General features: G+C 37.1%; 1 protein-coding gene across 7 annotated transcripts in view; it reads right to left on the reverse strand.

Annotated features, from left to right (window-relative positions):
* Window positions 1-13,546, reverse strand: part of BCAS3 (BCAS3 microtubule associated cell migration factor) — a 344,583-nt gene that overhangs the window by 289,320 nt on the left and 41,717 nt on the right. For all 7 annotated transcript variants that reach the window (XM_068415391.1, XM_068415388.1, XM_068415389.1 and 4 more), the window contains 2 exons: window positions 8,790-8,897; window positions 5,388-5,464 (listed from right to left, as the gene is read on the reverse strand). In XM_068415391.1, coding sequence (XP_068271492.1) covers window positions 5,388-5,464; window positions 8,790-8,897 — 185 coding nt within the window. The remainder of the gene's footprint in view (window positions 1-5,387; window positions 5,465-8,789; window positions 8,898-13,546) is intronic.

A 13,546-nucleotide genomic window follows, 5' to 3' on the forward strand; every position in this document is an offset into this window, starting at 1 on the left:
ATTATTATTATTGCTATTATTACTCCTATTATTATTATTACAGAGACCTCCTTTCCCTGTCAATTCTATCCCTGGTCTAAGACCAATACCAGAGCTATTACTAAAAATATCTGTGGCCTTTAATGTTTACTAGGCTTGGTTGTTTAATTTAGCACAAATTTGACAGATTTCAGGACAAACTATATTTTAATCTCAGGTTTACTTTCTTTTTTTGTTCAGAGAATTGGACAGTGACAAATAATAATGTTACTATAGAGGTTGTTGTTCCTGTACAGGACAATGTGAGTAAGATGGCTTTGTTTTGGCCTTTAACATTAAGGATTTGGGTGCTTTAGATAAAAATAGCTCACACAGAAACAAACAGCACTTCCTGTTCTACATATAATTTTTAAAACTGTCAAACCCAGGAGATACGATAGATACAAGGAACTGGTACCCAAGATGTGTTTCTGCCTTCATGCAATTTTGCTGACGTGTTTACACTTTCCTGCAATATAGGAAAACACCCTGTAAGCAATGAAGACATTCGTTTCCATAAATCTACCACGTTGCCCTAAAGACCTTTTTGAAAAGTATTTCAACATTATCCTGTAACAGTAATATGCTGATTCCCACATTCAGGAAAAAAACGCCCTTATAAACAATGCTGTTAAAAAGTAAAAGCAAGATCAAATCAACATTTCTCAGTGGTTACAAGTTACATGAAGGGGTGGGTGTATGTGTACACATGTGTATGTGGGTATAAAAATAAAAACTGCTTATATACAATTCACAGGAACATACTTGGCTTCTCTTCACTGATCAGGAAAACACTGTGAAACAGGAACCCGCTTCCCACCTGCCTTAAGGACTTTCGATCTAAACGGAAGAGTCTCCCTCCGCAGACACAGGAATCCTATCAATTATTACACCATGTGGGGTATCCAGGACAAACGGCACTTGCTGATCACAGCTGAGAAGGGAAATGTACAATCAGAACTTCTTGAAGAATGTAACTTCAGGCATTAAACCTCCTCATAAGACACCCAGTGTTTATACTTCAAAGCAAAGAGATCAAACTGCTCCCTGTGTGCCGATGAGGGAAAAGGAATTCTAACAAAGCTAACAAAAATGTACAACGCAGCCCAGATGATTTCCAGATCAAACCTGTGACAAACTCGAACCACCATATTATTTCTTGCATGTGAATGTCAGTAAAAACAGGAATGCCACATCCCAATTGCAGATTAGAGTATCAAACACTGTTTGTTTTGGGGTTTGTTTGGGGTTTTTATTTATTTATTTATTTTGAGAGGTGTAAGTGGGGCGCATTTAACATATACGGAATAATTTTTGGCTTGTGGTTAGACAAGTCTTTTGAGACTTTATATACAATAAAGTACTCTGACTAAAATCTGGAAAATTACCTCTTAAGGCTCTAGCTGTACAGCATCAATAGAAATGTGGTGCCAGCTAATGGCTGCAATAACTGTCTTCATCCCTAGAGAATAATGGATGGAGAATATATCAATATGAGGAGTGGAAGGGCCAGAGAAACTGAACAGGCACTAGTTATCGGACACAAAGATGATGCCACATGCATGATGTTATCTGTGATAATCTTTACTTAGGGCCCGGGGGGTGGGAAGGATATTCTTTACAGAGAAGAAAGTATCCATCAGGCCATATTCATAATCATCAATGTTCCACTAAGTAAGCATTTTTGGAGAAGGGGTGAGGGAGCACTGATGTAACAGAAATCAATGAAATTCAGCTTTTCTGCATCTATTGTTTAGAGCAAAGCAGGGGGAAAAAAAAACGGTACATCACTTTTCTGATCAGTCATATGCAGTATTCAGACAAAGGCTCTGAAGGAATTCTTAAGTGAGCCACAATAAAACTCCTAATTATTTAAAAATCTATTAAAAATCCACACCTTTGCATTCACGACTACCAAAGTATTATAAGCATTAAATGAGGTTTGTAGGTTTTTTTTTTTTAAGTTTGGCCACGTGAGCACTTAAAACAGCACAGGATGCAAAATTTCTGTTTGGCTTTACCTTCCCCTTGATGCAAGTCATTTCTTAACGAAACGGAGCTGGCTCCAGGCGTGAGCACAGCAGAGAACAGAACACTGTATCAAAGTTACTGCCATGAGTTCTCTGCAGACTGATGCTATGTTTTTCCTCAGCAGGCATTTAAAAATAAGATTACCACACAGGGTAGATTATAGGATATATTATAGGATGTATTTTCCCTTCAAGTTTAAGCACCTGTCTTAAATTCGCACACCAAGACTGGAGCACCTGTACACTGAGTTTTTGTTACAAAAGGCACAAATAAAACGTGCTGGCTCTCTGCCATTCAAGTCAAATCAGCACATTTCCATCTAATCACATGCAGAAAAAAAAAAATATTAGTACTATGTCAAGTTTGCTCAAGAAAAATCAGGAAATAAAGGAGTTAAACATACCAACAGCAGCATGAACTTGACCATGTTCTACATCCTGAATATTTTATGGTATATTTATTACAACAATATATTAAGCTACACATTCAACCACAAAAACAAAAACAGCAAGACAAATACTACTCATGTGCAACCCAGCTGCATTAGCATTGCTGAGGAACACCGAACTTCAGGATTCCTGACACTGTTTTTAATTGTACATTCTGCATTTAATTTCTATGTATAAACAGTCAACAAAATGGACGAGAGCTTCTGCTTAATTATGCTTGCTTTTTAGATGTCTCAATGAGGTTCTAAGGCTCCCAATGCCACTCTGTTGATATGGATGGAAGGTGCGATTTCCCCATCACCAAATCTTGAAAAAAAATTATTTTCTTTTCCTACACAGTGGTTTACACAGTAACAGAAATGTCTTCAAAGAGCTCGTGATCCTCATCTAATATTTTTGACCTTTTATGCCATTGCTTCTGACCAAAAGCAGTCAGATAACACAGCTGAGAATCTTCCTCATGACGAAAAATTCTCTGGGCAGTCAGTGACATTCTGTCCAGCTGAGGTGCATCTGGATGGGTCTGGACAGGACGCCGACTGACTGTCCTGCAGAGCAGGGATGCTCCAGTAATGGAAATAAAGCAGTCTATAAGACCTTTGCCAAGCGTCCTTTTCAGGGATTTCTACTTTTCCAATTTAAACTGACACTGCCCTTTCCTAAATGTTAAAAAAAAAAAAAACAAAAAACAAAAAACAAAAAACACACACAAAAAAACCCCAAAACCCAAAACACCACCGCTGCAAAAGAGCCCAGTTGCGGGCCAGTTTGCTGACTATCAAAAATCTATGCAGCTAACTAGGTAGCTCATTTACATCAAATTTCAAACAGAGTAACTTAAGCCTTTGAAGATCTACTCTTAGATCGAAGAGATTTCAGCACATACAAAATCTGAAAGCTTAGAAAAAAGCTTTACTGCAGCCTTCAACATGCCAGAGCGTAACACCCCCTTGATAGCATAAGCTATTAAGTGAAACAACTAAGCTCCAAAATCCTCAGGGCAACTATTCACCAGCCCAGGTCCAAGAAACCCATTCATCCAGGAAAAAAGCACACGGCTTTTTGCCCAGTCACACCCCGTCACTGGCCACGGACAAGCTGGGGTGGCGACAGGGGAAGGGCTGTGGTGGCAGCTCCAGCTGTTTGCTGGGTCCCGCAGCTTTCCAAAATCACCAGTACAAAATGAGGTGTCTTTCACCGAGCTTTGGAACCCCAGAACAAGAACAAAGCCTGAGAACATCTTGAGCTTCTCATCTTAAAAACACAACACAGCTGGAGAAATATACGGTGAATAGTGACATTTCAGAAGTTTGGATTTTCGAATAATTTGGTAAATATCTCCATAAGCTTTAATTTTATCCTCTTTAAATTCCAGGCAAATGCACTGCAAATTGAAAGTTACAGTTAGGAATAGGATATCCCTGTTCCTTAAAATACAGCTCAGTGGATTAATTTTAAAAAACAAATTGCAGTATCTTTTTAAAAAACAAACAAAAAAAACAAGCAAAGAAACAATAACTGGAATTAGAAAAGCACAAGAATTGTAAAAATATACACTTAATTGATGTTTTTCTTTATTTTTGATCTAAAATAAAGCAACTTTTGTACCCTAATTCTCTTTAGTGGAATAAAAGTGAGAAGTAGAAGGACACAAGCAAGTCGTTTCCCCTTTGCTCTCCTCAGGGAACCCCAGCAGATGCCGAGGATCTGACAGCCGTGGATAGGAAGAAACTGACACCTATTGGCAACTTCAATATTACTGCATAAGGCTGCTTCTCTTCAAACTATTGTAAGAAATAGCTTCTCCTAACTAGATTTTTATGAAAAAGATAATTTAGAACTTTTCCAACTGTGACTGAAAATACACCCAAGAAATTTTAGATTCTCCTTTTTAACAATAAAACCCTGATCCTTCCAAAGTAAATTATGATCCCTCAGTAATCTACAGATCTTAAGAGGCGATTCTAATTGATAAGCAATAGCACTAGTCGCTAGCTGCTTGGAAAGATTAGATTTGGCTTTTTTCTGGGGTAAATACTTGCTCGGTGGTTAGCATTACACAGCCAACACACACACACCTTGGGAGCAGGTAAATGACATCCAAATCCTAACCCCAGCCTGTGACAGAGCAGAGCACAAGCAGCACAAAACATACTGGTTTTCCCTACTAACGTATCAATTACCGTGTTACAGATGTTGGGGCAGCAAAGGGACACTGACAGCAGAGGAACAGCTTTTAGAGAGCACCTTATCTGCCACAATCAATTGCCTCCTAGTGAGAGGCACGTCACAGGGTACAGAGGGATAAGGGGGAGCATGAGCAAACAGTTCCTTCATGCTCAACATATATGTAAAAGTACCTGCAGGTAAATACCTGCCGATAGTTTTTCTACTACAACACTTCATTAACCTGCTTGAGCTTTGGGGCCTGCTAAAGTGAGGACACATTAAAAAACAAACAAACAAATAAAAAAAACCCCCAAAAACACAATGTACCTGGGCCTAAGGAACAACAAACAATCACAAGCAGGTAGACTGCTGTCAATGTGTTTCCAAACCGCTGCTTCTGCGTACAACCTGAAACTCAAAACCTGAACCTTCTGCATGTATTTGGGCAAAATGAACAAAAGAATTTTTCAGTTACCTACGGATGTCAGTGTGGGTGCTCTTCACAACAATGAGATTAGTTACAGCAATAATAAATATGCAAAAGAGCCAAAGATTCACAGAGTAACATTTGGGGGTTTTTTTAAGGAACAGATTTCCTGAAACTCCAAATGAAGTCATGGAGACCTGCCTTGAGGATTTAGAAACAAAAACAAACAAAAAATCTGTTTTATCTCACTCCACAACTAGAGCAAAAAGACTGAACCCGATTATTTTACATACTTGTAACGAAGAATTTTTTGGTGAAAGTACAGCTGTCAAAGGCGGCAATTTTCTCTTGCAGGACTACAACAAGTATCCTGAAAACACAGAAACAGAATTTGTACTTTAAACATTAAATGCATTGGTTTAAAGATTCAATATCTAAATGTAATTATTTCAAAAGCATCAATATAACTTCTACAGTGATAAACTGCCAGGTTACCAACACATGGCAGTTATTGAGGATCCTCTCTCATCCCAACCACATAACCTTCATTTCAGGAAGTACCCAGATCTGATACAGAACAACACAGCATATTTATGATATACCTCCTGCAATAAAAGCTCCATTAAAAAGAAAGAATGAAAGTAATTCAGGATCCTTGCAATTCCAATGACTCAAATAACAATCAAATCAACAATCGGTAGAACACCAGCTAAATTTGAAATAATCCCATTGCCCACCTCATTGCAAATTTATTAAACCATCTTATTTACCAAAAGAAGGGGTTTTTTTCATAACAAAAACATCAGCACACAAATACAGTTGAGAGAAGCAGGATTTGTGTCAATTAGCAAAATTACAAGTGTATGTTTATGAATTCACTTCTACATCTACTCGTTTTTATTGGAAAATACCTGTTCATTGCTTGAAACAAAGTAACAAAACAAAAGCCACGTGATAACTACCCATGAAACAGTGCATTGTCTTAATTAACAGCAGCCAAATTTGGAAAGTGAAGAAGTTTGAACGCTTTATAACTAGGATACGTCTTCTCCTACATCGATGAATTCAAAAAACCAAGTTCTTAAACTCTTAAAATGAAAGAGCCACCTGGGAAGCTGACAAATAAACAGATAAAATCTACCAGCTATCTATCTGGAACATTTAGCAATATGACACAATCAATTAAGAATTTGATTCTTCTCTCATTAGGAAGAATGTGAGACAGTATTTTTTTAATTTGCTGACACTATGAAGCATTATTAAATGCTGTTCTAATAGTTTTAATTGTAAAGATATGACGTGGCAAAAAATTAATTGCATCTCTCAATGACTAAAATACACACCTAATGAAAATTATGATTGCATATTACAATACAGAATAATGTTTAAAAGGATGATGAATCACATTAGTCTCAACACACATCCTTGGGTAAAGGGTGATGCTTATCTCCCATCAATGTGAAAACCAGACATTAATTCCTCTCCTTTCTTTTTTTTTTCCTATTTTTAACTGTTCAGACACAAGAACACCTCCTTCCCATCCCATGAGAGCTCAATACCTGTAAGTCTCTGGTGAAAGACCACATTAAAATCAAAATATATACCTTACCCACATGCTTGCTGATGTTTTCCTGTAGATAAGTAAGTTTTGAGTCATAATTTCCACCTACAAAACTGTACTAGTGCTCCTCCAATAGGCATGATTTATCTGTGTGTCTACTATTTGATTTTGCTATTATTTTTACCAACACATTTGCCAAATAATGTCAATTGCATCTGTAGTTCCCAAGATGACTCCTGAAGCCTTTTCAACAGGCTGGTGTAGCTCTAGTTGCTTTCTATTTGTCTGATACAGAAGCTGATTAAAGCAACAAGCACTGTTCTGTATCTCTAATTCTTTCAGGACTCTTTGGTTAATAACATCTTGTCCTATGTATATTTGATTGTAATATTTTCCAATCCTGTAGATTTTTGTTTTCTACTCTTTAAAGACAGACTGATGCCTAAATGAAACTTACCAGATGGATGATTCTAGAGTATAAATACATCAATAATAAACAGTTTTCCCTTCTTCTGCCCCTCAAGTTTTATTTTAAATTCAAATTTTGGACTCCATTAGTCTATAGTACAGTTAACGTGCCATTAGCACTGCCTTTGGCCACATTTAATGTATTTTCAATCTGAAATAGTGAGTTTTCCTTGGATAATAACAGAATCTGATACGTTCCAGAAAAGCAGCTACCCTGGAAAGAGCCACACAGCTTTGAAGTAGCTTTTCCACTTTTACCACTTAGGAAAAGAAACATTAGCACCTGGAAAGACTTCTTAGTTGTGAGAGACTTTGAATGATGATTTGCCTTTTGACTGTTTTTACAATTGGATTTTTCTTCTGCTAGGAGGCCAGACTGGAAAGATTTACTATCATCACACTGTACACGAGGGAACTTTAAATTTTTCAAGGGACAGTTGCACAGATAAGTACTGAACTCCTTCTGGCAGCTTTTAAAGGAACAGTGACCTATTCATGGCACATAACTCACCAACTCGACCACTTCAGTGAAACTCTTTTTTGATATAACAACCATACCCACATCCTGCAATAAGACTGACAGGGATTTTAAAAACCCCAAAACGTTACCATCCTTTACTACTTTAAACATTTACATCATCAAAATATTCTCCTCATTATCAGACTAGTTGTGGTATTAAAGGTGTTTGTTCAGTAGCACTACTTTTCTGCTGTAACTTATACTTGACCTAATGTAGTCGTTAATGTTCGGGTTTTGATGGTACAACAACAGACAAATGTCTGTTTAACAAAATCTTTGTGGCTTCTAGAGTTGTTTTTTTAATATCTTTTTTTCTCCCCCCTCCAATCTCCAACACTGCTGACTTCCCTTAGTTGCATGAGTTCAATACATGCTCATTGTTTTGTGGTCTTCATATATGCAAGCGTGCTGGCTACTGCCACACAACACATCAAATTCTCACATCAGGAGGGCCAAGAGATCATCAATATCCTCAGATTGGGATCCTGGGTTCTCTCTTCTGTCTTAAAAAGATGCAGTAAACTACAAGGGTGTTCAGTTCTGTGCATCTCGGAGAGAGGAAGATCTGAAGTTAATTCAGAAAAATTTGAATTCATGATTCTACGGAAACAAGGTATTTTCAACCTGATGCTCAGCCTTCTATAAGCCATTTTCTCTGAGAAATTAGGTGACATTATCCTAACTAAGAGATGCTGCTTTGTTATTTGACTCACAGAAACATTATTTCCCACTGACTAGGAATTTTTTGGATGTGCAGGAAGGCAATATATCTGGCAGAACAATGGAACACAAAGAAATGAGACAAACTCTTTCGTGCTCTGTACTGTTTAAACTCTCGATGATCCCATTTCTCCATCTGTAGGTAGATGATAGAGGATCCCAACAATTCCTGCTCACTCTCATCACAACTGAAAGGAGCTTAAATGATTTCAGATGCAATATGTATTGTGCTTCTAAAATGAAAGCCACTGGAAAAGCATACTGTCATACTCAAACTGAAATACTACTTGAGAAGTGGAGAACCAAGTCTCTGCTTACAGAAAAGTCAAAATAATAAAGTCAGGGAGCACAGACACCAGAAATTGTATTGATTACCAAAATTTTACATGCCCTAACACAGAAAGAATGTACAGTAAACATCCTTACCTTTTATTGCAATGCAGATCATAAATAGGAGTTTTGAACTGTATGGACTTGACCATCTCTCCTGTTCGCAAAGAATAAAGGTCCACACAGCAGTAAGGTGGGCTTGTGCTAAAACGAATTAAAAAAGATTTTAATGGAAAGAATGATTTTTTGTAAAACTATTTTTAAATTATTTCAGCTTCCCTGTATTATTTAGCATGCTAAATGAAAAATCCAGCAATATGAGCAGAGTGCTGAAGAACAAAAGGGTCAATATAAGCCTTCTACATTAAGGGAAGGTGTGATTAAAATTAAATTACAACATCCACAATGGTCAAGAACCTGTATTGTGCAAACAATTATCAAGCACTTAGTTTGCTTTGTCACTTTGGAACATCAGATCTGACCAGCAAAACACAAGCCATTTGACAGCATGAAGTTTTAGACTACAATCTAGTTATTTAAAAAAACATTCCGCAGAGTAACACTTTCCTAAAGGGAGTACGTACTTCACTCTGTGCAACAGCTGAATCATTTGACTTGATTTGATAAAGACACATTACACAGAATTTACATTACATCTCTGATGGACTTTTGTTTGAACTATATAGATCTTTGCAACCGCTTTGTGTCACTTTTATCATTTTAATATAAATAAAACTCTAAGGCCATTTCTTAATAAAAAGGCTTGCTTTCTTCTGAGAGGCAGAAAGTGCTGAGTGTTCCGATAGGGCTGAGGAAGGTAGTGGTGGAAACCGTTTTACAAGCTGAGGAGAGGCTTTGATGTGGCAGCTCTTTTCCATAACACCTTTTTTCCCCTCCAAGAACACATTAAAACGTTGGCTACTTCTAGGTCAACGAATACGAAGCAGCACAAATTGCCAGCTGTACAAACACATACTAAGTATTGGTAAAGGAGGGTGTTTCCCCTTGCCCATATCTGTTTTATTTTACAGAGTTTAACACAATTTCTGACACTACACTTGCTTGTCTTTTGGATTTGCTCAAGCTACTTGAGAATCTTCTGGAGAAGTGGAGTACAAATGCCAACTGTTTACCTCAAATGCCTCAACGTAATAAACTGGTACACACAATAAGTATGCAGCAGAGAAACAATACACAAGATATGCACAGAAAGACAACTGTCAAAGAAACAGAAAAAATAAGTTTTAACATTTTGCCTACTGAAATTCTTCCCAAAATATACATTTTTCTAGGCACATACCTAGGCTAATAACTAGAGGGTGCTATTTATTACTTTTAGGCACTTCAAAGGCCCTTCAAAAACACTTTTAAAGCAGTGAGACCCAAATCTAGTTACTTTAAATTTGAAGCTCATTGCTGCTAGAAAACACAGAAAAATACAGCAAGGTCTACGTACAAACTTTTTCTGATATAAATACATTTATTACCTACAGGAAATTATTATTTTGATAAAAGGGCACACAGATTCTTATTTCCAAACACAAATCACAGAAGTTGATATAGGTAAAATTAAATTAGCATAATTGATACCAATTACTATTTCCATATAAACCTGTGTTGAACAGTTCCATTTTGACTTGACCTGTAGCTAACTACATGACTACTACTCAAGAGTATGTACCTTCTAATACATATTGCACCAACAAAATTACAGGTAATAATCCTGTCACTCATATGAGTAATTATGATTATGTCATACCTTTCTTTTGGCTGAGCATGGTAAGACCATTCTACCAATGTTTTTTAAACCACACTGGCTAAAAACCAGTAACTTGAGTTGAAGCACTAATAATCAAGTAGTAGTATGGACTAGGTCCACGTTACACTGCAAACCATGATCAGAAAATATGCATGTTTGTTTTTTTTTTTATTTTCTGAAATAAATACGAAGACAAGGACAAATACATTTGAGGATTCTCCTAGGACCTAATCAGCAGAAACAAATTGCAACAGCCAGAAAAAGTCACACTTGTGGTCCTTTCTTGTTCCACAATGCTGATGTTCCTGGCAGTACAGACACTGCTCTATCACGAGTCTGCAGACAGCTCATGATGCTTTCCTGGGAAAGTCCCATTTTTTAGCTAAGTGCTTTATCCACCAACTGGGACACAAAAGGGTGGAAGCACAAGCACTTGCTCTTGCTTTGGCAATCTTTTCAAAGGTGGAAAGGTAAAAAACCCCAAACATTTCAATCCCTAGACGAGACTTCTCTCGCTACCATTTCCTTCTGGTTATTTTAGCTCCTCTCCCTGTTCAAAGTAATGGCTGTTACGTACCTCATTTGCTATTGAGCACTCTCAATTAATGAGACACAATGTTAAGTTGGCATAATTTAGATTTATAAATTCTACTCCAAAAGCTGTGTACCTAAATGAGGAATGATACAATGCTGAGATCCATAATGTCAAGTACTTTTTTGATCAGGCCTCAGTAACAACTCAATAACATGCTTTCAACTTGTTGGGGGCCAGGGGAGATCAAGGATTTTAATTTAATTGTTCAACAGAACCCCATACAGCAAGGATTCTCCAACGCTGCAAAATTTCATTTCTTTTCGAAGACATTATTTCTCAACCATTCTAAAAGTATGAGCCTTTTGAATGGTCTTTCTTTACCCTCCTTTATATCTCCTCAGCTAGCAGCAGGATCAATTCTCCTAGAACAGAATGAGGACACAGATCTAAGGATTCATTTCTCTGTCATTGCACTTAAAGAATAATAAAAGTACCTTGATTAGCCTACACTACTCACAAGCGGTAATAAGGGCTATCCTTCCCTCCTCCATTTCAGTGATGTCGAAAGCTCAGGCTCAGTGGTTCTGTGTACCACGTACGTTATTTTATTCTGTTATGTTACCACATAGCACGAAGATTTACACTAAGCAAGATGCCCTGTTTAAATATACAAAAAATTTACCATGTTCAGTAAGACAACGCATCATTATTGATTAACATCCTGGAGTCCTTTGCAGGGTCTCTAGAAAAATTTACTTACGCATGATTTTCTGTTCTTAATTTTCTTCACTAAATTATCAAACAAACACACAATCAAATATTAAATATTCAAAATGACACCACCTATGAGAACGAAAAATAACATTTAGTGTCAATCAATATAAGTGTATTTAAATTTCAGCTACAAACCCAGAAGTATCCCACCTACCACAGAACACCACCAAAACCACCACCGATTGCAAGATGGAGCCCCACAAACTTGCAAAAACATCTCTTGACAATCGGAAGTTCTCGAAACCTTACAATTGTATGAAACTAAAATTACTGCGTCTTGCTCTGCTCCAGGAATAGAGGAATGAACGTTCATTTCACCAGAGGATCATAGAGACGTTGTAAGTAAATGTGCCTATTGATGGCCTGTCTTAGGCTATGCTAACAAACTACCATCGTTTGGGAGAAAATAAAGCAAGGAGACTTCTAGCTAAGAAGCTTTTCTTCTGATAAACTGAAGGTTCATGCAAGCCTCACTGATGAGAAAGGGTCCGCTCGTAACTCAGTGTACCAGTGATGATTATGTAAAGGAGAGAGATTAAGACAGCAACACGAAAACACTGGTTTTTGCAGTTTGGTAATAACATTAAGTCTGTCACAAATAAAATTCTTGGAAATTACTCCCACAGATTATTGATAAATTTTTGTTACATATCTTGACTGTTAAAACAGCTGCTTAATGCAGAGATACCAACAACTTCTTTAAAGGTAATGGGCACAAATTCACCAACAACTTCAAAATGTTGGCATTAATAAATATACAAATACAGTCAGGCTCTGTATCGCCTTCTATTCGACTGTTGCAGTGCAGGGACAGAAGAAAAATAACAGATGCCTTGTACAGCTGGCACTTGACTACATCTGTGCTTATGCATCATGACATAACCATCACCTCTTCACAGATCTGCTAGCTATGAGTCACACCATTTGTAAAAGCTCTGCGTAAAATGTTTGCATACAAACATACTGTACAAAACACACACTTTTTAGATGGGAAAAAAAAGAAAACTGATGGAACCAACAGGAGGCCAAAATTTTCTGTGCCTAGAAAAGTTTTACTCTGCCTCCTCACAAGTGTTTGCTTTACTCCCTGGTGCCTCTCCCCACTCTGCCACATGATGAACAACATCCCACTCAAAGAGAGAATGGACATGAATTAGAGTGGCCTCATGAGTCCAGAAAGGAAAAAAAAATATGTTTGAGAGGTATAAAACTGAAATGGAGCTTTTGCTGGAAAAGCTGACCACCAGGCCTTTACAAGGCAGTCTTTATGTGAGGCATTTAACAAAATCATCTCAGGATGGAAGCTGTTTGGCCACCATAGCACACCATTGTATATTTTATACCATCTTCGCAAAAGGTAGGGCTAGAATCTTTAGAAAAAAATGAAGGGAAGCATCTCCATCTACCTACTTTTTTTACTTTACATGTATACAACATAAGCTTGATGAGATACACAACGATGTCACTTGGGAACAATGACAGAAGTTATGGCACCATAATACATTTTAGATGGCAATAAAATTGCTAAAATAAAAGGTACAACCTTCATTAGGGACAAGTGTACAGTTAGAAAGGACATTGTTACAGCAAAAATATTGTTTATCACCTGTACTCCTTTATACAGGCTCTGCAAATTTCTTTTGGAAAACTGGCTGTTAATTACTATTAACAGCCAATGTGTTAATGTATTAAAATGACAAAATGAATGAAAACTTTAGAAAAAGATGAAATTGTATCAAATTATCAATTAGATCACATGAAGAGACTACACAGACTGATCCAACA

The sequence above is a fragment of the Nyctibius grandis genome, chromosome 18 (assembly GCF_013368605.1).
Source record: "Nyctibius grandis isolate bNycGra1 chromosome 18, bNycGra1.pri, whole genome shotgun sequence".
Taxonomy (NCBI): domain Eukaryota; kingdom Metazoa; phylum Chordata; class Aves; order Nyctibiiformes; family Nyctibiidae; genus Nyctibius; species Nyctibius grandis.